We start from the raw sequence: 25862 nt of genomic DNA, 5'->3' as shown, positions 1-25862 counted from the left end.
GGAACCCTGCATACCCTAGAGCAGACCCAGGATGATCTCATCGCAAGAGGAAGTGCCACTGCATGTTTTGTCTTTGGCAGTGGGCTCACATGAATACTGGGTAACCCCGTTGTTGGATGGCAAACCTATACGCATGGAACTGGACACCGGTGCAGCCGTCTCGCTGGTCTCTGAGACTGTGTATAAAGAAAAGCTACAGCATCTTCCGCTTAAGGCAACAAAAACTGTTCTGAAGACGTATACAGGAGAAGCTGTGCCCATGTTGGGCACTATTGATGTTAAGGTGGAGCTCAATGGACAGGCTGCTAAATTGCCACTGTTTGTGGAGAGAGGTAACTACCCAGCCTTAATGGGTAGGTCTTGGCTTGGGAAGATTCAACTGAACTGGGCAGAAGTGCACCGGCTGACTAAAGAAGAAACCGGTCTAACCCCTATACTAAGGAAACATGCTGCTGTTTTTGGAGATGATTTGGGAAGTATGAAGGGAATCACTGTGACATTGAACATTAAACCTGACAGTCCACCAAAATATCTGAAAGCCCGAACTGTGCCATATGCCATCAGGCCAAAAGTTGAAGCAGACCTGGAGCGCCTGGTTACCAATGTAGTCCTAATACCAGTTACCCATAGCTCATGGGCCACTCCTATCGTTCCAATAGTGAAGAAAGATGGCTCTCTCTGGATTTGCGGTGATTTTAAAGTCACTATCAACCCAGTGCTGTGTGCAGAGCAATACCCGCTTCCCCACATCGATGACCTCTTCGCAGGCCTGGCTGGGGGACAAAAGTTCAGTAAGATTGATCTGAGTCAAGCATATTTACAGATGCACGTCGATGAAAAGTCCCAAGAGCTGTTGACTATTGTGACTCATAAGGGGCTTTATCGATACTGTCGCCTACCCTTCAGAATAACGTCTGCTCCCGCCCTGTTCCAGCGGGCTATGGACCAGCTCTTGTGTGGCTTGTCAGGGGTTCAGTGCTATCTGGATGATATCCTGGTCACTGGAAGAAATGAAGAGGATCACTTAAAGAATCTAGAGGCTACCCTACAAAGACTGGAAGAGTACGGCCTACGAGTTCGCAAAGACAAGTGTGAATTCTTCAAGCCCTCTGTTGAATATTTGGGACACATCATTGATTCTGCAGGTCTTCATAAGGCCCCTGCAAAAGTTAAAGCTATTGTGGAGGCTCCCCCACCTCGAAATGTAAGCCAGCTGTGCTTGTTTCTAGGACTACTGAACTATTATGGAAAGTTCATCTCACAGTTAGCCACACTGCTAAAACCACTTCATGAGCTCCTTGGGCAGAACAAGGCCTGGAAGTGGACTGAAGCCTGTGATGTTGCATTTAACAAAGCTAAGGATGCATTGCTAAATTCTGAAGTTCTAACGCACTTTGATCCATCCTTACCCCTACAATTGGCCTGCAATGCCTCCCCTTATGGAGTGGGAGCAGTCATGTCACACATTATGCCTTTGGGAGAAGAGAGACCTATTGCTTTTGCTTCACGCACTTTAAGCAAAGCAGAAACTAACTACGCCCAAATCGAACGTGAGGCATTAGGAATTGTTTTTGGAATTTGGAAGTTTCATCAGTACCTGTTCGGATGGAAGTTTACTCTTCTCACAGACCATCGACCTCTGGCGTCAAGTTTTGGACCCTACACAGGCATTCCCCCATTAGCTGCTAGTCGTATGCAACGTTGGGCATTGTTACTTTCAGCACACACATATGAAATCAAATATCGGAAATCCACTCTGCACGGCAATGCAGATGGCCTCTCAAGGTTGCCTTTGCTGGTCAAACATCAAGATAGTGCCCAAAAGGAAATCTTCTACTTTGAACAGGTAGAGAATACACCCATCACTGCTACTCAGATAAAGAAGGCAACTCGCGTTGACCCAGTATTGTCCCAAGTTATGGACCTGGTGATGCATGGAAAATCTCGACAAACCTCTCCGGTCTCACCCGACCTTGTTAACTCCGTCCTCCTGGACATGTAGGTATCGGTCCAATCTGGTTGTTTGTTGTGGGGGAGACGTGTCATTATTCCACCACCACTGAGATCACAGATGTTAGAACAGCTACATTCCGGTCACTGTGGAATAGTGCGCAAGAAGGAAATTGCATGAAGCTATTTTTGGTGGCTTGGATTGGACAGTGCTATTGAAGAGAAGGCAAAAGCTTGTATGCCATGTCAGGGTGTGAGGAATGCACCCCAGTGGGCACCCCTACACCCATGGGACTGGCCTGAAAACCCGTGGCAACGTATTCACATTGACTTCGGTGGCCCCCTTGAAGGAAGCATGTTCTTGGTGGCAGTAGATGCCCATTCTAAATGGCCAGAAGTCTCTATAATGCAGTCCACTACTGCAGAGAGTACTATCCAAAAACTACGAGGACTCTTTAGTCGTTTTGGTCTGCCAGAACAACTTGTGAGCGACAATGGACCGCAGTTCGTCTCTCAGGAGTTTCAAAATTTTATGAAGGCAAACGGGATACACCACATCACGTCAGCACCATATCATCCATCTACCAATGGATTAGCTGAAAGATTTGTGCAGACAATGAAACACGCTTTGAAATCAGCAAGGGGACAACACTCCATTCAAAAGCATTGGACACCTTCTTACTTTCCTACAGAAACACACCTCATGCTACGATCCAGGCATCCCCGGCCTTTCTAATGATGGGACGACAGCTGCGCACTTGCTTTGATCTGCTGAAACCTTCTGAACCACGACAAATTGTGCAACATCAGCAGCAATATCAAGTCATCAGACGGGCACCCAGAGCAAAAGACCGAACCTTTAGCCCGGGACAGCCAGTTTTGGCTCGGAATTATACTTCCAGAGCTAAATGGGTCCCTGCCACAATCATCACTCAAACAGGACCTGTTTCCTACACAGTCCGGACTGCAGAGAATCTTACCTGGCGGCGACATGTAGATCAGCTGTTGCCAGGTCATGCCAGTCCTCAGGACACATCTGCAGTTGAGGGTCTGACTTCACCTCTTCTGGTGAGACACCGAATCACCTGTTCCTGACTGTTATCCTCCATTACTGCCGGCAGCTGTGATACCCCTTTGCCCAGCACGAGCTGATACCACCTCCTCACCTGTTCGTGCTGCGGACTCTGAGCCCATGGTACTTTCGGGTGCAACAACACCAGAAGTTCGTCGTAATCCACCTAGAGACAGAAGGCCTCCTCATCGGCTGGATCTTTAGCTAGGGCGAACCCACGGTTATGGGGCAAAATAATCCCCAGGGTTTAGCCGGGAATGGAGGCAGTCTACCCTCCTTGTCTAGTCTAGTGTGTGTTTTATTTAGGGGATGTTCTTATTAGGTGGGGAGGAATATGTTGTGTATTTGGTTGTCATGGTTTTTGTTGCTATGGCAACTGAGTTAGATTATTAGGGGATAGCCCAGCCAGTTTCGGCCGGTTGAGTGAGCTCTGTGTCTGTAAATAAAATGGTAGTTTTGTTAGCTGTCTGCTGTCTGGCCTCAAGTGATTTCTTCCTAAACTGGCTGCCCCCAAGGATATAACAGCGTGCCCTTCCCTTCCCCCAGAGCAGAGGGCCTCTGGCTTTGGCCCTGGCCTCCCTGCCTGGGGTGGCAGGGCTCAGGCTTTGGTCCCCACCTCCTGGGGTCATGCAGCAATTTTTGTTGTCAGAAGGGAGTCGTGGTGCAAAGAAGTTTTGAGAACCCCTGACCTCTAAATAAACAAGACAAATGGTGAGAGGGGAAGCAGAGGCCCGGAGAAATAAAGTGACTACTTGCCCAAGGTCATACACAAGATAAGTGGCAGAGACAGGAATAGAACCCCAGGTCTCCAGTAGCTTGTTTTAACCATGTTAACCCGCCCCCACACACACACAGGGTTTTTTTTAATTTAAAAAAAAATAGTATGAATTTGGATCTGCATAGTGGCCAAAGCCTAAACTTTAGTATAATGTATTTGTATTTTCTTTCCCAAGTAAAATGTTATAGACAACTTTTTTATAGTTATTAACCTTTTGTTCTTTCATGAATAGTGACCATGTTTGTTGTTAGAAATGTGGCTTCACATGGATGTATGAAATCATTTGTGATATAACTTTAATGATACATGTGTGGGTTTTTTTTTTAAATTACATTTGTAACTAGTATACATTTACATTTTGGTCAAGTGCTGGCCTTTCTCTTTGTCAAAATGTGAAAAGAAAACAGTATTTTGTAATCTTTTGTCCTGATACTGGTAATATCATTGAGCAAAATGTTAAAATTAATACAATGCATATTTTTGTTTTTTCAAAAACACATATATTTGAAAAATCACTTTTAAAACTGATTACATCAGCACTCTGTCTTCAAGGGAAGAGTAAGCAAGGTAAGCATTGTGTATATCACTTCCTAGAACAGAGGCGGGCAAACTACAGCTCGGGGGATGCATTCAGCCCTTCAGACATTTTGATCTGGCCCTTGAGCTCCTGCTGGGGAGTGGGGGTCTGGAGCTTGCCCCATTCTATGTGTGCTATGTGTCCACGCAGCTTCTGGAAGCAGCAGCATGTCCCCCCTCTGGCTCCTATGCATGGGGCAGAAAGGGGACTCCACACACTGCCCCACCCCAAGCACCGCCCCTGCAGGGGCGGTGCCTGCAGACAGGGCAGTGCATAGAGCTGCCTGGCTGTGCCTCTGTGTAGGAGCCAGAGGGGGGAGATGCTGCTGCTGCTTCTGGGAGCAGCCCTGATCCCACTTATACCCTCTGAACCCCTTGGCCCCACCCTTCTGCACCCCATAGCCCTCATCCTCCCCTCCCCCCCACTGCAACCCTCTGCCCCTGCCCGGAGCCCCCTCCTGCATTCTGAACTCCTCATTTCTGGCCCCTCCCGCACCCCAACCCCCAATTTTGTGAGCACTTTTGGCCCACCATACAATTTTCCTACCCAGATGTGGCTCTCAGGCCAAAAGGTTTGCCCGCCCCTGTCCTAGAAGAACGTGTGTGGTTTGGCAGAACACAATAAAGCCAGAGTTGTGAATTGGTAATAGATATTAATGAAAGGCAATATTTGAATTATACAGGCACGTGATTCAGAATCACATAACTCTGTACACAATTTTACTGTAACAATTCCATAAAGGCTTACGCTGCATGCTATCCAAACATGATATTAAAGCTGGACTGCAATAATGATCATACCAAATGAAGAAAAACAGTATTTTATAATTTTGGCTTGGCAGAATTCAATTTTTTTTTTCTTGCTGGATATCTATCTATCTTTTGAGAAGATAACTGACTTCCTAGACAAAGGAAATGCCAGTAGATCTAATATACCTGGATTTCAGTAAAGCATTTGATACAGTTCCACATGGGGAATTTTTAAATTGGAGAAAATGAGAATTAATGAGTATTGAAAAATGGGTAAAGAACTGGTTAAAGGGGAGGCTACACTGGGTCATGCTGAAAGGTGAACTGTCAGTCTGGAAGGAGGTTACTAGTGCAGATCCTCAAGGATCAATCTTGGGGACCAATCAGTGTCACAAATGGTCTTTCCACAAAAAGTGGAAGTGTGCTAATAAAATGTGCAGATGACTATGTTGGGAGATATTGCCAATACAGAACAGGACCAGAATATCATACAAGAAGACTGGACAACCTTGAAAACTGGAGTAATAGAAATGGGATGAAATTTAACAGTGCAAGGTAATGCACAAAGGGAGTACCTTTTTTTTTTTCTATAAACTGGGGAGGTATCAGTTGGAAGTGACAGGAGGAGAAAGACCTGGTGCATTGGTCAATAACAGGATGACTCTGAGCTGTCAGTATGATGTAGCTGTGAAAAAGGCTATTGCAATTCATGGGTGCATCAGGTGAGCTATTCACTATCTCTACTGGGAAAATGTTATTACCATTATACAAAGCACTGGTGAGACCTCATTTGGAATAGTGTGTGCAACTCTGGTTTCCCATGTTTAAGTAAGATTAATTAAGACAGGAACAGGTGCAGAGAAGGGCTACTAGGATAAGAGGAATGGAGAAATTACCTTACATGAGGAGACTTATGGAGCTTGGCTTGCCTAACATATCAAAATGAAGGATGAGGGGAGATATGACTGATCGCTAAATACAACAGAGGGCTAAACACCAGGGCGGGAGAAGAGTTATTTAATGTTGGCACAAAAACAAATGGATATAAACTGGCCATCAATAAATCTAGGCTTGAAATTAGACACATTTTTCTAACCATCAGAGCAGTCAAGTTCTGGAATAGCCTTCCAAGGGGAGTAGAGGGTGCAAAAAATGTAACTTGTTTTAAGACTGAACTTGATAAGTTTATGGAGGGGATGGGATGATAAGATGCCTTATGCTGGCCTATGGCCAGTCCATGACTGCTATTAGCAAACATCTACAACAGCTGGAGATGAGACATGAGCATTACTATAGTCTGGCTGGTGGGTTTTGCCCACATGCTCAAGGTCTAAATGATTGCCATATTTGGGGTTGGGGAAAGACTATTCCCAAGGTCTCTTATAATCTGCCCCCCCCCCCCAGTGGGGCACTGGTCACTTGCTGGCTTGAAACTAGAGGAAATGGTGGATTCACTAACTTTGTCATGAAATCAAGATTTGTGGACTTCAATAACTCAGCAAGAGGTTCTGGACCTATTACAGCTGTGCGTGGGTTTTGTGGCCTGCATTGTGTAGGAGGTCAGACTAATGATCATGATGGTCCCTTCTGGCCTTAAAATTAGATGGTTTTAGAAATAACCATTATTTCTATTTATTTTAAATGTTCACAACTGATGGCAGGGGACCTGACAACAATTTAATGACTGTAAATGGTGAGATTCAACTAGTTAAAGCTTTATAACTGTTAAAACACATTGTATATTTTAACATGTGATTGAATCAAACTAAGTTCAGTTATCAAAGTAAGAAGAAAAAATCTGCTTGAGAAATTTGCTGATAGGCAATGGAAATATATTTTGTTTGAGTATAGTGAAATTGATGTTGGTTGATAAATGTAATATGAATAGGCTTAAAAGGATTACATGTCAGAAGGGGGAAAAATGGAGTGGCCAGAACAGTTGTTTAGCAAAGCAATTAATGTTGATATATGGCTAACATTTGACACTGGCAAAAAGATCACTGTTAAAGAAGTGGGTGGGGGGAAATGAAAATTGTGAAAAATTCCAATCTAATCTGAAAGTCACACAGACAGACCTTGGCGGCTTCATGGCCTTTGCATCAAACAGGGGAGGGCTTCAGAGCAAAATGTGCCTGCCTCCTGTCTTTGGAAGGAAGTCCGGTGCACAGAAAGTTGATTTAAGTATTGGGATAAGGCCCTGACTCAGGTTTAGTTCCTGAGTTCAGTCCCTGCTCTGCCACAGGCTTCCTGTATTGCCCTGGGAAAATCACTTAGGCTGGGTGCAATCTAGGTTGACCTAGCTACATTGCTGAGGAAAGTCTCATCCTCTGCAATGTAGTTAGGTCAATCTAACCCCACCGTAGTTGCAGCTAGGTGAAAGAAATTCTTCCAGTCAACCTTGTTTAATGCCTCTCAAGGGGGGTAGACTTACTACAGTAATGGAAAAATTACTTCTGTCACTGTACTGTTCTAGCGGGGTGGGCAAACTACGGCCCGGGGGCCACATCCAGCCCTTCAGACGTTTTAATCTGGCCCTTGAGCTCCTGCTGGGGAGTGGGTCCAGGGCTTGCCCTGCTCCATGTGCTGTGGCTTCCCATGGCTCCCTTAGCAGCAGCTGCATGTCCCCTCTCTGGCTCCTATGCATAAGAGCACCCAGGGGCCTCTACATGCTGTACCCGCCTCTAGTGCTGCCCCCGCAGCTTCCATTGGCCAGCAACCATGGAAAAAGGGAGGTGCAGGGGCAGCACCTGCAGCTGGGGCTGTGTGCAGAGCTGCTTGGCCACGCCCAGGGCCAACTCTAGGGTTTTGCTGCCCCAAGCGGTGGGAAAAAAATAAATAAAAGCTGTGATCAGCGGCAGCTCCACCGCACCACTTTCTAATTCGGCGGCAGGCCCTTCCCTCAGAGAGGGACTGAGGGACCCACTGCCAAAGAGCCTGACGTGCCACCCCTTCCCCTTGGCCACCCCAAGCACCTGCTTGCTGAGCTGGTTCCTGGAGCCAGCCCTGGTCACGCCTCTGTGTAGGAGGGACATGCTGCTGCTTCCGGGAGCTGCTTGAGGTAAGTGCCACCTGAAGCCTGCACCCTTGATCCCCTCCAGTGCCTCAATCCTCTGCCCCAGCCCTGATTGCCCTCCTGCCCCAAACCCCTTGTGCCCACCCTCCTGCACCCCCAGACAGAGCCCTAGCCCAAAGCCCCCTTCTGCACTCTGAACTCCTCATTTTGGCCCCATCCCAAAGCCTGCACCCCCAGCCAGAGTTTACACCCTCTCCCACATCCCAATTTCGTGAGCATTCATCGCCTGCCACATAATTTCCATACCCAGATGCGGCCCTTAGGCCAAAAACTTTGCCTATCCTTGCTCTATAATAAAGCAGTACAGCTGGAATGCTACAGGAGTGCTTGTTGTGTAGATATAGCCTAAAGGTATGGCTATACTTAACTGAAGCAAATCAGTGTAGCCATTCACTACAGCTGCAGGAGGGGATCTCTCCCATCCCTGTAGTTAATCCATCTCCCTAAGAGGCAGTAGCTACACTGACACACACGTTCTTTGAGTTAGTGTAACACAGGCAGACCTCAGTTTGCGGCAGGCAATATTGGTTAGTGTATGAGCCTCTACTGCATGAGCTAAATGTCACCTGGCCCTTAGCTATGGCTGTAGCTAATTCAATCTCTAAGTGGCCTCAGTGCTACTAGAGGGGACAGACAGAACACCACACAGCCAGGAGGTGTGTGGGTGAGGGTTAGGTTAGTTTAACTCCATTGCTTCACCTGCCTGAGTGCTGCAGCTGAATCGACATTACTGTTTAGTGTTGCCATGGCCTAGTCTGTCTACAGTAGAGGCCTAGCAGAGAAGTCACGTTAGACTGTGAGGTGCTCAGGCACCATCATGCTCAGGGCATACATTCAGCTGGAGGCCTGGAGCAGGGCTGAGAGGCGCTTCAGTAAATATTTTCAAACCCGTGGATGCCCTGTGGGACTGAAGCTTGGATGCCTGAATGATGTGTGGGGTGGGAGGTCTGAGGGGCTCTGGCAAATAAGGTCTAAGCATTTAAACCCTGATTATGGGGAGGGGGGCAGCACATCCAATTACAAAAAATGTAGATCTGACTTGATCCCTCTACACAGCGTAGCTCACATCCTTGGCTCAAACCCGTCCCTCCTGCTATGTAATCTCCAGAGGGAAAACACCCTGCCCCTACTACCCGCCTATTAGTTAATCGCCTGTAACAGTCGGGGCAGCGGTTCGGGCACAGGAGCAGATGTACTGGGTGTAGTTCTGCTTTGGATTTTTTTAAGCTCCTTTTCAGTGTAACCCGCCTCCTCACACTGGCCCCCGGCCCCAGCGCCGGAGCCTGCAGGAGGGCTCGGCGGGGGAGGGTCCCGCGGGCGCGAGCCGGCGCCGCAGCGGGTCCCGCCCCTCGCCTGGCGCTGCTGGGGCCGGGCGTCCTGACATCAGCGCCCGGCCACGTTGGCAGCGCGGGCGGAGCCGGGGGGCGGCGGAGCCTGGGGGCGGGGCCCGAGGCAGCCACTCCCCGGCCCTGCGCAGCCGGACGCGGGGCGCTGAGCGCGATGTCTTCGCCTGACCAGGAGCGAGCCGAGACTCGGGCCGGACACCCCCCTGCCGGTACTGCCCCCCCCACACCCACACCCACCCCGCCCCGCCCCGGCCGCGGGAGCCTCGCCCGGCTCGCGGCGCTTGGCGGGGGGTTGCGCGGAGCCAAGCCCCTGCCGCCCTCGCCAAGGCCAGATCCCCGCGCTCCCCCGGGCCCGGCGTTACGTGGCTTTGGCCCGGCCCCGCCAGCAGCCCGGGCCCAGGCCGAGCGGAGCGCGCAGCAGCTCGCTGCCTTGCGGCCAAGCGCCGCGTCGGGCGGCGGCTGCTGCTGCTGAGGTGGGACTTTGTCACCCCAGCGGCCACGTAGGCACCGCTCGCAGCTCTCCGTGAACCCGGAGGCGGTGTTGGTGCTGGGCGGCTGGGGGCGCCGCCTGGCCTGTCGATGGTAACAAACGTGCGCACTTGGCAGCAGGTTGGTTCCTGTCCGCCCAGCGATTTGAAGAAGCCGATCCCTGTGCGAGTGCTGAGCAGCAGCCTCAGGGCTGCCCCCCCACCCCCGAGTCCTAGTGGATCTGTGGGCAGGGGTAGGTGTGTGTATGCAGATGTGGAGAGAGAGATTTTATTCTTATCAGACTTAAACACTTGTGCAAAACAAAGTCCTAATCGACTCCTCTTGCTCGATGCCATTACGGAGCAGACGTGGCCCCCCATTCAAATCTTCAGTTCCAGCTTGTGCGCTCGTTACACTTCTTTTTGTTGTCCTGAGCAGTCTGTGCTGGAAACAAGAACTGAATTTCTGAGTCCAACGTGGCTCACTTTCTTCTTTTCCCAGATAAGTTTTGTACGGACAAGTAATGCCTGGCTGGGTGCATGCTGTTTGACTTTCCAGGTTAGTTGCTGAGCATGGATGAGCTTTATCTCTGCTTTTTTCCTGTTGAGGGAGATATTTTACCCTTATGCAGAAAAACCCATGGAAAGGGGATGGAGGAGGGCCCAAGAAACAGCCTTCTAGTGTTGACTTAATCATGTGCTCCTTTCATGGGGAAGGGACAAAATGAGAAGCGGGAAACATAGAGCCTAATTCTTCACTACCTTGTTTTGCCATTTGCACCAGTGCGACTTGAGTGTAAAACACTGCACTGTTGTGATTTAGTAGTGCTTTTACACATTTTTACACAGGGGTACATGACAGTACAGGTTTTAAGATAGCAGAGAATCAGACCCAGTGTTTCTAGTCCTAATAAATTGTGGAGACTGGAGGGGGGGAAAGGGCTGTGATGATACAAATAATAAAGAAAAAAAGTGGGTGGGGGCTGCTTTATTGCCAGGTCACAAGACTCTTCAATTGGTGTTGGCACAACAATGCCTGTTTGAGGATAAACAGGGAGCAGAAATTAATACTTTTTAGGAGAAGCATTAACCCCTACACTTAGGTCTGTGGGGTTCCTACATAGTAATGCAGTGTGCCTACATCTGAGCACCATTGCATCCCCTCCAAAGCTGCAGAGCCCCGCTCTGCATAGTGGGCTTTTATTATCACCCACAATAAGCAATTCTTCCTGCTCTCCTCACCTAGCTATCTCTCAAGGGGTGCTTTGGATCCTAGGTGAGAAGCAACCTTTAAAATGTCTTCTTCCAGAGAGAGAGAGGGGTGTGTGTGTGTATGTGTTGTTAAAGATGGTACTAAAGTTTCAGCTCAGTGTTTCTTGGCAACCTTTTATTCACCAGATTGGTTTAATAATTCTGTCTTCTAGCCAGTAGGAATAAAATTATAATTTGAGTGTCTTGCAGTACCATTATTGTTAATGTTTAAGATTTTGTCTCAGGAATTTTTCACGAGTCATGGACTGGTTATGGGCAATAAACAGACATTCACAGAAGCCCATGACCTGGCCATAGGGGCATTGGCGGGTGAGGGGGGACTGACAGCTGCTGCATGAGGCTGAAGCTGAAGAAGTCACAAAGGTCCGTTATAATCACAGAGTCTGTGACCTCAGTGACAAAATTGAATACTTAATTATTGTATAAAGACATTATGCCTCAAAGGTAAATGGTGATGAATTTAAGCAAATTTGGGTTCTATTTTGCTGCTTTATGATGTATACAGAGTCTGAAGAGTGAATGTTCATGTGTAGGTTTTTTTGTAAAATAGAAACAAAACATCAGAAATTCAAATTATGCATTGTATGGAAGATGCTGACTAGAGAATTAGGAAAATGAAAACATCAAGGAGCCAAGAGAGTAAAAAGCTGAACAGTGGAAGAAATTTTTGATCAGACTGTTTGACGTTTTGGTTTTGCTAACGCTTGTGTCCAAGGTATTAATTTAAAGAAAAAAGAAAAAAAGGGTGGGGTGAAGGATGGGTTTTTCCAAAATTTGTTTTCAAAATCTATTTTATAAATAAGGGACCTGTTTTTCAGAAGTGTTGATTGAGCACCCAGCAGCTCCCATTGGAAACAAGCAACATGTATGGTATAATGACAAATTAAGTATAATACATGTTTCAGCTGATTGGCTGGCATTAAATGTTTTTACTGTAATACCTGTGGAAGGTGTGAGTGACATCATAGAGACTACATTTGTCTTTTAACCTCTCTCTATCCCTAGAACAGCTGCAACACAGACATCAGGAGTGCAAGCTTCCCCTGATCTTGCTGACAGGGTGCTTTAACTTTTTTTGGTTTGTTTTTTGAGGCACCTACTCTAGAGGTGAAGAGGTTGTTTAATCATTGTGCCTATTCAGATTTTGGCGGCTCTGTTGAGACTTACAGCAATTCCATTGTTGCATGGACATCTGTTTACTAGGCCTTGGAATTAGACCACTGGTTCATTCTGTCTGAGCCCCTGAACAGTTGTCTGCTTATAGACTTTGAGTCACTTCTAACAGAGGATGGTTTTGAACCATTGACAGAGGTGAGAGGCTGCGGGCCATATTTCCATCTCTTCTGACACTGGAGAATATCCGCAGTAATTCCATTGACGCTAGTGGACATCCAGTAGATTGTCAGTGGTGTACCTGATATAAGGATCTAATTCTCTAAATGCTGAGCTATCTAGTTTCATGATTTAAAAAATTGAAGTGATAATTTACAAACTAACATTAATAAAATAGAGATTTGTGGTTTTAATGAGAGACTGTCAGAGACCAGACATGGGTGGTCATGTCTAGTGGTTAGAGCAGCAGTGGGTAGCCAGGAACAGGACCCCAGGGTCAGAGTCAAGTTACCTGGAATGGGACAAAGGTGGGACCAGGAGACATCTCAGCCATGGATAAATGCTTGGAGCAGCAACTGAACTACTGTAGCAGTGCTTAAGAGCCGGTCTGCTGACTCTTCCCACCAATCAGGCCTCCTACTACAGGCCAGCTGCACTGGTTAAATTTGTCCAGGAACTGGGGCTGCAGCAGGCTCTGATTCCTGACAGAGACTATATATAAATAAATGGGATAGCATTTTTAAATTACATTGCTAGGAATTAGCCCTACCAAGTTGTCAATAGAGGAATCTTATTTTATTACACCGTGCTTAAGAGAACTTATTATTTTACTACACTTAATGATGTAAAGGGGCCCACTGGGGGTTTACTCTAATAGTTCAGAAAAAATAAGTAAATTAAAAATAATTAAGACTTGACTGTGAGCCAGATTCTGCCCATAGTTATACACAAGCACAATTCCATTAATTGGGAGTTGGGTGCTCATAACCAAAGGCAAGATTTCGACCTTAGAAAATAATTATTAGGAGAGGCTTCATAAGTTCAGCATATTCAAATGTATCACTGTTGGACCTGGCCTCTCCAGGTCCTCATAGTTGTTCCATTTCCCCTGTTTGTGGGCCTTTCACACACCAATAGGGCCAGAGGAAGCATTTGAAAAGATGGGGGTTAATGAAATGGTAAAACCACGAATTGGAGCTGGGGACATTGGGAACAGTGCCTGACATTACTCTGAACTCTTTCATTTAAAAAAACCTGTTTAGATTTCAAGTTGAGGTCTCTCTATATATCTGGATATCTGTCGGTAAGTTTAGTGTATCTATATTATATTTGAAGCTGTGTTGGTTGGTGTATTTGACATTCACTGTAAAGAATGTAACTATGACATCATAATTACTCTTTTTTTTTAACATCAACAGGGTAAGTGAAGAATTGTGGTGTGTGGGGACAGTGTATTTTTGAAACTCTGAACTAAAACATTTTTTTAAATTCCAGCTGCCTGCTAGAATACTGACAGGAAACAATAAACCTGTATCTAGTAACATTTTCATAAGTTTCCAAACCTTTCATTTTTCTCTCAATATTAACTTAATAAATGCTGACCCAAAAACATACAAAGTAAGAGTATATTTAATGAACTTTTAATAGAATACATTTCTTTTCCTCATGTCAGTTCAATTTAACCTTGGGCTGGAATCATTACCATATAGTTTGTGTGAAATTAATTTTAAATACATATAAATATTCAGGGTTACTTGCAAGGAAAACTGTCAAATGCTAAGACTTTATGGCCTACATTAATGTTCCTGGGCACCCAGTGACTTCCTTCAGACTTGTGGATGCCCAATGAATACAAGATTAGGCCCAGACTTTGCATATCAACAGTCTAAAATGTACTAAGCTGTGAATAGTAATGGAGCTGAGATTACCGGGGAGCCTCTGGTAGATATCAAGAAGAAGAATCAAATATGTTAGCATGATCTCTCTCAGACTTCAACAAACGGCCCACAGCTACAAAACCAGCCCACCCACTGAGTAATGGTGAACAAAACTAGAATCTGTACTGGTTCCAGAGCTCCAACAAGCATCCCTACTTTAGAGCATTGCCTAAACGATCCAACAGTATATCTGGAACAATCTTGCTTGGCAAGGAACGTACAACAGACCTTACTCTGTATTAAAAATACATGATCTTTCCTGCCTCTTGGGGAGAATGCAAGGCATTGCTGTTAAAATCAAATCAGCTTCTTACTCCAGAAACTGAACAAACGGAACCCTGCTTTTTTTCCCCAAAGGGTTCATAAGAGCCACTTGGACTTTCCTTGCTTATGTCACACCTAGAACTAGGTGGCCTCCCTTGCTGATCCTCTCTTTGCAGCTTGAGGCAGATTCCAAAAAAAGTGGAAACCCAAGAAAACTGAGTTTAGTGATTGGGTCAGAAAGTTATGTAAGATTTTGGGGCACAAAAAAATTACTGTTTTTAAATTTAAAATCTTGGACGTACATAGACTACTATGGCACTTGGTTCTCTTTCTTCCACACTGCCAAAGAAAATTTACTACACTAGTCAGGACACAGATTAAAATGGTGGGGTATGTTTGTTGTTGTGTGAATACTCCCAGTAATAATCCAGCAGAGAACAGTGACCAATAGCCTGACTTTGTAATGAAAGTGGAGAAAGAGCCTGACCCAGCCAAATTTAGTGCTAATTGACATCAGTCCCCCTCTTCTTCCTCCCTCCCCTCACCCCCGCACAGCAAGCAGGAGTCTTGGGGAGCAGCTCCAAGGCAGAGGGCAGGAACAACACATGGCAGTGGGAGGAGGGACAGATGCAATTGCTAGCCTACTGGGCAGCTGCTGCACCGTGAGCAGGGAGCTGATGGGAGCTACCAGTCCACCCTGGTTCCAAGCCCCCACCAGCTAGCTCCAACGGGCTGCTCTTCCTGCAAGCAGTGGACAAAGTAGGCGGCTGCCAAACAACGTTAGAAGGGAGCATTGCACAACTTTAAACAAGCATGTTCCCTAATTGATCAGCGACGCAACAACATTAACCAAGACGGCAACCCTGATATTCTATGACTTCAAGTGAGGGGTTACTGTACTTGTCTTCAGAATGTTGACTATCTCTCAGGGTGATGTGATTGTTCAGTCATTATGTTTATTCAGATTGTGGCATCTCTGAAACATCCAATGAACTCTTTCATAGCAACAACTGAAACACATGAAAAAGTTTGTGAATCTTTGTGCTTGCATAAAGTTCTGTGTTCTGTTGCTTTAATGGCTTTCTAATGGAACTATTGATTGTAATATAATTTGGAACCTGTTTCCTAAAGGGACATGGTTACAACCTTAAAATTCTTGTACCTTATTGCAGCCAAGTAGATTTTTTTTTACCAGTTACTAATATCACTACAGAATGTTAAAACTGAAAAAAAAATTTTTTTTAAATCATTTTTACTACTTTGTTCTTTTAGGCCCCAAATTGGGACCACTTGAGTCCTGATTACAGAACCAGAGCTTAGTTTCTGCCTTGCGGTTCTCAAGATGAACAAATTGAGTTTCACTTTCAAATAATGTTTTGGGCTGGTCTACACTGGCAGAGTTACAGTGTTGCTCAGAGACTGCTGAAGGGAAACGGTTGTGTGTTCACACTGTCAGCTGCCTGTGCAATAGCATGTTTGCACTTGTGGTGGTATTTGGAGCAGTGCACTCTGGGGAGCTATTCCACAAAGCATCTTTTCCTCTTCTGCCGCTAAGAGTTGTGGGAAGGGGGTCACAGGGCATCCTGGGTCCTGTCCCAGTGCCCTGGGATTCTGTCTACATTTGGCACCATCTTTCAATGGTTTGAGTGCTATGCACTCTGCCTCTTTGGTCTGCAGGAATGGATTTTTAATATGGAGATAGGTATATCTCATAGAGCTGGAAGGGACCTTGAAAGATCATTGAGTCCAGTCCCCTGCCTTCACAGCAGGACCAAGTACCGTCCTGACAGATCCCTAAATGGTCCCCTCAAGGGTTGAGCTCACAACCCTGGGTTTGGCAGGCTAATGCTCAGTGGTTTGAGCTATCCCTCCCCCTTCCAGTATACTGCTCGCTCCAACTAACACGTCATGAGTGGCAGGGGAGTTACTTCTTAAAGTACAAAAGCAAGAGGAGTGCGACATTGATCTCGTCACCGGTAGTAGCTACAACATGAGATTCCTTGTGGCATTCAGAGGTGCTGACCACAGTGGAATGCCGCTTTTGGGCTCAGGAAACAAGCACTGAGAGGTGGGATCACATTGTCATGCACGTCTGGGATGACAAGCAGTGGCTGCAGAACTTTTGGATGAGGAAAGCCACATTCATGGGACTGTGTGATGAGCTCACCCCAGCCCTGCGACACAAGGACACGAGAATGAGAGCTGCCCTGCCATTGGAGAAGCATGTGGCAATTGCACTGTGGAAGCTGGTTACTCCAGACTGCTACTGATTGGTCGCTAACCAGTTCGGCATGGGAAAGTCTACCATTGGACTTGTGTTGATGGTAGTGTGCAGGGCCATTCATTGCATTCTGCTCCGAAAGACACTGACTCTGGGCAACATGCATGGATGGCTTTGCAAATGGGCTTCCCTAACTATGGAGAGACGATAGATGACACGCATATTCCAATTCTAACATCAGGCCACATAGCCACCGAATACATTAATCGGAAGGGGTATTTCTCAAGGGTTCTCCAGGTGCTTGTGAATCACTGTCAACGTTTCACAGATATTAACGCAGGCTGATCCGGAAAGGTGCATGACTCGGGCATCTTTCGGAACACTGGCATGTTCAGGAAACTGCAAGCAGGGACTTTCTTCCAGGACCAGAAGATCACCGTTGGCGAAGTTGAGATGCCGATTGTGATCCTGGGAGTACCCGCCTACCCCTTAATGCCGTGGCTTATGAAGCCATACACAGGGCGCCTTGACAGCAGCAAGGAGCAGTTCAACACCAGGCTGGGCAAGGGCAGAATGACTGTGCTTTTGGCTGTTTAAAAGCCCGCTGGCACTGACTGCATGGGAAGCTGGACCTGGCCAATGGCAATATTCCTATGCTTATAGCCATGTGCTGTATACTCCATAATATTTGTGACGGGAAGGATGAAAGCTTCGCTCAGGACTGGACTGCAGCGGCTCCGCGCCTGAAGGTTGAGTTTGAACAGCCAGAGACTAGGGCTATTAGAGGAGCACAGTGTAGGGCCATAAGGATCAGGGATGCCTTGAGGCAGCAATTTGAAGCTGAAAGCCACTAATACTTGCTGCTGTGCTTGAGATTGCAGTGCTTGTAATGCTAAGAGGTGACTGGTGCACATGATGCAATAAGGGGGGTTAACATAATTTAATGTTGCTTTGCAGTGCTTTTCTTGCTTTCACTTAATAGAGTAAAGATTGCTTTATTAAAAGACCTCAACCAGAGGAGAGAATCGAACAACAAAAATATATCAGCAGGGAGAGGTATGGGGGAAGGGAAGGTCTCCAGAGGAGGAGGGGTCCTGGGACAGCTACAGATTTGTGTATGTCCAGCCTTCTCCTTTGGAGCACAATGCAACGGGTACTGTACTTCAGCAGGGCCAAACTGAAGAGGGATGGGTGTTCAGTGCAGTGGGTAGTGGGAGTCCACACTGCTGGACTGTGAGGTGGGAGGAGTGGAATGCTGCGGGGTAGAGACTGGAGCGCAGGATGTTGATGATAACATGTTGGCGGTGTGTGTGGGTGGGTGCATGGGAAAGTGTGTTTTGTGACAGCGGCTGCAGGGGAGGGCAGGCGCGGAGCTGCTCAGTTTGAAGAGCTAGTATCACCTGGACTGTGTCCACTTGTCGTTCCATAACGTTTAAGAGCCGCTCTGTGGCTTCCTTCTGGTGTGCTGCATTCTCCATTCGGTCCCTCTTCTCGCAGTCCTGCCACTCCTTCAATTCCTCTTTTCAGTGACGGAGTGCATCAGAACCTCACAGAGAAAGTCCTTAGTTCTTTGTGGCCGCTTTCTAATTCTGTGCAGCTGTTCTGCCGCCGATAAGGGAGGTTGGCCTCCCAAGGTCATCTCTGTGAAGTTTAAATGCAACATTTTATAGAAACAGTATTGTTTACAACACAGAGAACACTGATTCAGTACTTTAAAACACAGCCAGCACTCACACAGCTGTCACTAACTAGCTGACCCCAGGCAAGCGCACATGAGCCATAGGACCCCCAAAATGGTGAGTAGCCGCAGGGTAAATCAGTGTTCCCGGACCCTACTGTACACTGATCACTTGGCTGTTGGGGAGAGCCAGCACTGTAGTGGGGTGCTAATAATCATTCTTGTGTCCACATTTTCCACAGGCTGTACTGATTATGGACGATACCTTGCTGCTGAGGGTGAGCAGGGAATCAAGGAAGCGTCTTCTCTGAGACTGCAGCTTCTGCCCCTGGCCCTTATTGCAGCTTGCATGTGTGCAGCAATGATTCCTTCCCCCCTCCACCCCCCCGTGATGGCAGAGTGGCGCAGGAAAGTTGTTTCTTGCCCTATTAATGGTAAAGCAGCTCTGCCAAAGAACCTGCGGCAGCGGCTTGCCCAGTGTCTTCATGAAAGTTTCCTGGAGATCTGAGGCAGATTCCCATGAAGTGAGGGAGTCAATCAACAGCCTACTTTCTGCAACTCTTCTGCCCCCAAAAACTCGCTTCTGCGATTCCCAAAATCAAATCCACTTACCAGGGGCTTCCTCTCCGGTTTTTGCTTTGCCAAGATCCGGCACCTGTGACTGGCTAGCCTCCTCTGGGGTTGGAAAGAGCTCCTGGCTACATGCATCTCTGACCTCTGAATTGTCCTCTACTTCTGGGTCCCCCTCCACATTCTCATCCAAGATTTCCTCCTCCTGGCTCGGTCCACTCTCAATTGGCATGCGAGCCACCAAAGTATCCACAGTGGCCTTTGCAGTGGATGTGGGGTCGCTGCCGAATATTGTGTCCAGCTCTTTGTAGAACCAGTAGCTCGTGGGCACAGCACCGGAGTGGCGGTTTGCCTCCCGCGCCTGGTGGTAGGTGTCCCGCAGCTCCTTCACTTTGACTTTTCACTGCAGTGTGTCCTGGTCATGGTCCCTTTCCATCATGCATCGTGAAATCTGTCCATAAGTATAATTCCTATTGCTGGAGCGCAGCTGGGACTGGACAGCCTCCTCTACCCAAATGCTGATGAGGTCCAGTAGCTCACCATTGCTCCAAGCAGGAAATCGCCTGGTGCGTGGAGCAGGCATGGTTACCTGGAAAGATGTGCTGAGACCACTGCATGTGTCACCAAGCAAACAGGAAGGGGACTTTCAAAATTCCAAAGGAATTTACAGGGTGGGGATGACGGTTGGTCACCTGAGGACAGGGCAGTAGATTTCAAACTGATGACCAGAGAGGCGAAAATAGGCATTGTGGGACACCTCCCGGAGGCCAATCACAGCACTGTAATCGACCAGGGTGTCTACACTGGCACCGCGACCCCGTACCCCCGGCACAGAAAGCTGTACCCCTCTCATTGGGGTGGTGGGTGTGGTGGGGTTTTTTTGTTTGTTTACAGCACTGCAAGTGCGCCGTTTCTGCACACTAAATGGTTTGCAGCGTACACCTCGGGAGTTACAGTGCAGAAAGCTGCTTTATTGCGTGGAAACTTGCCAGTGTAGACAAGGCCTTTGTTTCTATTTGGACTAAAAGTAAATCATGAGAAAACTTCTGTTGGGTTTGAGGTTTGGTAATCAGCATTGCCAGCTTCAGGAGATCAAAAATGGTGATTCGGTCCCCCTCAAAAAAATTATAAGATTTTTTTCTCTTCTTTTTTTTAAACTCCCCCTGCCCATCCCCAGGGTGTATGCATGTGACAATTAGTGTTGCCTACTCTCCCACATGTATTGACATATGAGAGTTCTATTGCAAGATCATAGGTGAGGTTTAATTTTACTTAGAAATCTCATCTCTCATGATAAATTTGTAAGAGTTAGTCTGTTTTGTATTTTAGAAACACACAAGTTTGCACCAAAGGTGAATGGAGAGTGCCTTTAAACTTTTTTGGTAATGTTATTCTAAGAAAAGAAAAAAAAAGAAAAAGAAAGAAAAAAGTTTTAAGTTGATTTTGTGTATACATTTTATTTGGAATGGCAAAAGTGCAGTTTTGTACCACTGCTGATATAATCTGGATCAGTACTGTTTTATGAAAATAAACTTTCATGTGTGCTGTTTTGCAAAAGACGCTGCTTTTATGTTACTCAGTTGGATAATCCCAGACTTCCCTGGCTGCCTCTTGTTGCCACAAGTTAATGGAGACAAATGGTGAAGTAAGAGCCTAACATTCTAAGGAGATGTGGAAATAATAAGAGGTACATTGAGTGGCCAACTTGGAAGGCTATATAAGGCAATATAACATGCCTGGCAGTGAGAAGCAACCAGCTAGTGCTCAGATCCTCCACCTGCAAATATTCTCAGGCTCTCACTGAGTTGTACAACCTGATTCTTAAATTGTTTTTTGGAAATGGATCCTTATTTTTACTAGTTTTCTCTCCTTTGGTTATATTGATGTGACTTGTTTTTCTTATTTTCATTCCAGTGAAAGCTGGTGGGATGAGGATTGTGCAGAAACACCCGCACACCCCAGATGCCAAAGAGGAGAAAGATAAGGATGACCAAGAGTGGGAGAGCAGCAGGTGAGCAGTCTGAAGTCTATACAGGATTTTATGCATATTGTACAGCTAATTTATCTCTCTTTGAACATTAGTATGGGTTTGTTTACCTTGGTGATAATAGTTTGGGTAAAGCATATTTATTTGGGTAGGGCCTTTATGCTGTCTGCTGTTGCTTGTAATCAGCCTTTATTTTGAATTGGAATACAAAAACAGAAATGCAGGATCAGATTATACATGCCTTTGTAAAAGAGTTCGGAAATTAGCAATTTACACCTTGCAGAGCTGCCTGTAAGTCATCTTTCCAGGTGAATGCGGCCCCTTTCTGCTCTGGTTTCCCTCTCCCCTTCCAAGTAAGCCTGAGACAAGGCCCTTCTAATCCACAGTTTTCCTAAAATCAGCTGTGAGGTATCTGTAGAGGCCAGGGAAGTCTGGACACAGGTCCACTGCTTCTGAATTGTTTCCCAGGCCACTAAGGGTATGTCTACAGTAGGTAGGTAGTTAAACCCCCGCAGCTGACTTGGGCTTCTGGGTCTCGGGCTAAAGGGGCTGTTTACTTGGGATGTAGACGTTTGGGCTTTGGGACCCTCCCACCTCTGTGGGTCCTCTGTCCACAGAGTTCCAAGTTATGCTCTTGCTGATTTCCTTCCATGTCTGGCCTATTCCACTCTCCCTTGCAGGGATTTGCGTTAGGAGCAAGGGCTCAATTTAAAATTATACAGACAATGTTTGCCTGATTATTTTAGGAGGGGAAAGAGCATGGATTTGGAGGGGGATTATGCCATACGCTGTAGCTGTCATCTGATCCCTTTCCCCATCCACCCACTTGCCAAAAACAGAGACCCCCAAATGTGAGAAAAATCAAACCTCTAAGCTTTTGTGAAGTGAGTGGTGTTGTACTGGTTCAAATTCCCTGCTTTTTAATTCAATGTACGCCAAGCCCGCTCGTTTTGTGTTTCTTTCATTCCTCCCTGGGATGATATGGCTGATAATACCAGCTGTTTATTACTGTCCTGGGCTTGGTGGGGGAGACAGCAAATGTTTGAGGAGTTGTGAGCTTCTGAACAACTTGTTGTTTAGAAGCTGGACTCACCTGCTGTAAGACTGTTCATTGTAGTGGGAGATTGTACAAAATACACTACTATTTTCCCATATTTACTGGACTCCTTACCTCTGCTGAAAAATCTGCAAAACAGTTTTCACTATTGTATATCAGCAATATTAAAAGTAACTTTAACACACGCAGTATTTAAGGTTGATTTATTTTTATTTGGCATTCAAGTTTGAAAGCTGTAGTGACTTCTAATGCTTGAAATATGTAAAATAAACATGTATGGTGACAGCTGTTTCTCCTTTATAACTAAGCCCAATTTTACCCAAATCCTGTTTATGCTGACTGACCACACTGCTCCCAGTATTTAGTAAAGGTGCCCTCCCCCCCTCCCCAAAAAAAGGTGGAAAGCTACTTTCTTCTGTGGTGTTCTTAGCACTGTTTTAGCTATAAGAAGATGCATTGTCTTCAGGAATAAAAACAAGCCATGAACTTTTCTTTTTCTTTCCACTGATCACTGCGACTTGAAATACAAAATTTGTGTGTGGAGAAAGGGTTTTAATTAGTATGTCTGGATGAAAGGCTGGAAGAATTGAACAGCCCATCGTCTACGAGATTAGTCATCTCTAAAGTCTGTCGGGAGAAAAGCAAGTTGGAGCAGAGAATTTTTTTTTTTTTTTTTGCGGGGGAGGTGGTAGATTTTTTTTTTTTTCCCCAACCTCTGTGCCAAATGTTTTGGCTTTGGAAGTCATATATACTTCCTTTGAGGTGTGTAACATGCTGTTCATTTGACTTTATTCTCTGTACTATGTCACCCTGAAACCATTGCAGGATTGTCCTGTCTGTTCTAGATCCAAATAGGAAGTTGTGCTGTGCCATTTTGATAATGGTGACCTCTGAGCCTGTGTTTTGATGTAGCTGTCTGACTGATTTGTTGAACCAGGGTTGCCTCCAATGTTTCCCATTCATAGCAAAACAATATTGTGAAAAGCTATAAACTTAACTAGAATTATTTTACCATTGTAAAGCAGGGCAAAGAGGAAATTTTTTGTACTTAGCAGAGGATAGAAAGTATAACAACCTGTAGTACTTCCATCTTATGTAAGGGGAGAAAAGCACTTATGTTTCTGCAAGATCGATTGTTTCAGCTTGCTGACTACTTTATCTGTGGAAGTACCCACTTGGTGCAGACTCTTCACTCTTGTCTTTCTGTAAACTATGTTGATGACTGATCTTGTGCTTTTGACCTCACAGAGGTGTTGAGGTAAAGTTACTTTCAAAATTGTTTTGGAATTCAATAAATACCAGTTTGAATTTCCTTTTAATCAGATTGAGCCCTACTGTAGTAATGCTAGCAGGAAGTGTATCGTTAAACAGGAAGCATTGTGAGTTACTATTTGGAATTGCATGGCATTAACCTGAGGGGGTGGGTGCTGTTGCTGATTTGCTTGTCTGGAGAGGACAGGGGCTGTGGCCATAGAGATGTGAGGGAAACTTGTGCATCTGCAAGGGAAAGGAGGGATGAGAGAGAGAGGTGTACTGACCCCATCATAGGCTAGTACTGGAGTAGTGCGGTAGCCCCTAGTGTAACAGGGCATATGGACTCAAGCAGCAGGCCATTTAGCTGCAGCTGGGCAGGGTGGGTTTGATTTAAATCACTAGTCAGGAAGACTCGATTTAATCATGGATTTCTACATAAAACCATTCTTGTTGGTTGTTATAACCTTAATACATATTCTTCACAACTCAGAGATAGATGTAGGTTTCATTTTTAGAAGGTACACATTATACATTTTTAAAGTGATTTATTTTGAAAACTTTTCAGATTAGGTTTACAGCTATATCAGAAAATGAATGATTGTTTGATTATTTCATTTACCAAAGGTAATTAAAGCAGATATTTATGAAGTCATTGGGAAGTGAACTATCTCCAATTCAACAGGTTAATCATTAATATTTGGAAGATTTTCTTGCCATGCTGTATTAGGAGGAGAACATCACCAGACAGACATTTAAATTGTTTTATTTAACTAAAACAACAATGTTATGTATTCTGGATTTTTTTTCTTCAACAGCAACATAATATTTTAACAAAACAAGCATATGAATTTTTGAATTTGAACATGTCTCACAATGTTGTTTCGGGCAACCAGGCCTTGCATTTCTTTGTTGCACTGTTTGTATTTTGCATGCCTGCCTGTCTTACCCACAGGTAGAGGAACTTCATTAAAATATTCCTAGACTGGGTCGCTTTTATGGCCTGCTGCCATTATAGGTTTTCCCTTTTAGTGAGAGACTGGTATGATAGATCTCAAATCAATGAAGGCTCCACTCAGACCTCAAGACATCTGGAATATGCTGCTCAAACAGTTTCACTTTTGTTTCTAATGCCTGTCCTTCCCTTCTCACATTTATCTCCAGACTTCTTCTCCTTGTCCAGATCTGTTCCACTCCCAACAATTCATTGAACTTTTTGAAACTTTGCACTTTTAGAGAGAGAGAAGGGATTAATGCTGTGTACACAAATTTGCAGAGGGACAATATGGTTGAGGTCTGTTATTTCTCACCTCTATATATTATTTATTTTAAAACATTTTTGCTGTTAACAAGTATGCTATCTCTGGAGACACTGATCCACAGTTTGAGAACTGCAAAATTAAGTATCTCTGACGATATCTTCTAGACTGAGCACTGAGTCCCACTGGCTAGATAGAAAGATTAATCTTTCTAGATTAACCTAAATCTATACAGAAGCCCCTGGAACCACATAAGATTGGGTCCCTAATCCATGAACTATTGGAACTCATTTACAAAACTTTTCTTAAACATTACATGAATATATTGTCTTATACTATAGAATTAGAATTTATAATCCCTATTCTATGATACATTATAGCTCAAAGATAGATCTTAATTAAAACTATCTTTAGTTAGGTTTTTTCCTCAAAAAGCATTTTATCCAAAAAATCCCAATTTTAAATAAAAAAAAAAATCCGACCTTTTTGGTTGGTGGTGGTGTGTGTGTGTTGTTCATCCTGCAGCTGGGTAACAAAAGCAGGCATGGCACTAAATGTAAAATTGTTGCCGCCTCAGTCAGAATTAAATTATTTGTTGTATATCCGCTAATTTGCTAGCGGATGCTGCTCTTTTGAGTGACTTGGTCCTCCATTCCAACCAATTCATGCTCTCCTGCCAAAATCTGTGGGCTGCTGATGTCCATGTTGAGGAGCTTCCATGTGTTCATTGGGGAGAGGAAATGATGCCACTCAAGCTGCTCTTCTCTCTTCCCCAATCATCAATGTGCTTACCAGTCCCTGCTGGTTGCCATTTTCGCTCTCCGTATCTAGCAACTGAGGGGGATGTTTTTTGCCCTCAATAAGCCCTATCACTCTTCTTCCATTCAGCTTAAGTTATTCTTCAGTCATTAGATGAGTGACTTGATTTACTTTTATTCATGGTTCACTGTCCTAGAACCATATTATTAATGATGCTGAGATTAATAATGTTTCCATGTGCACTAGAGTCAGGTAGGCACTGATGAGCAAATATGAGGAAGAATATGGAAAACTAGTGTATTTTGTGCAAACATATGAATTATGTATACAGTGAAGACTTTAATTTTATAATCAGAGATTTGCATTTCAAAATAGACCTGAATATCTGTAACTGATCATGAACAGAATAAGAGCTATTAAGCATTTTTTAAAATGCAATTTTAATTTATAGGTAACTTTTTAGGTTTTTTGCAAAGCAGGAA

The 25862-nt window shown here is 45.2% G+C and overlaps 1 protein-coding gene across 6 annotated transcripts in view; it reads left to right on the top strand.

The window, feature by feature from the left end:
- Positions 1-25862, top strand: part of LOC120399069 (death associated protein) — an 86399-nt gene that overhangs the window by 3975 nt on the left and 56562 nt on the right. Inside the window, exons 1-2 of one of the 6 annotated variants that reach the window (XM_039526956.1) lie at positions 9597-9754; positions 20982-21078. In XM_039526956.1, the coding sequence (XP_039382890.1) occupies positions 9700-9754; positions 20982-21078 (152 nt within the window). In that variant the 5' untranslated portion in view covers positions 9597-9699. Of the gene's footprint in view, positions 1-9596; positions 9755-10109; positions 10267-10537; positions 10572-18873; positions 18932-19322; positions 19435-20981; positions 21079-25862 lie in introns of those variants that run through there. The other 5 variants (XM_039526952.1, XM_039526957.1, XM_039526954.1 and 2 more) reach the window with 5 other exon arrangements.

Source organism: Mauremys reevesii, linkage group 2 (assembly GCF_016161935.1).
Source record: "Mauremys reevesii isolate NIE-2019 linkage group 2, ASM1616193v1, whole genome shotgun sequence".
Lineage (NCBI taxonomy): Eukaryota > Metazoa > Chordata > Testudines > Geoemydidae > Mauremys > Mauremys reevesii.
Note: the sequence above shows the minus strand (reverse complement) of the source record. Positions and strands in the feature narration are given on the sequence as shown.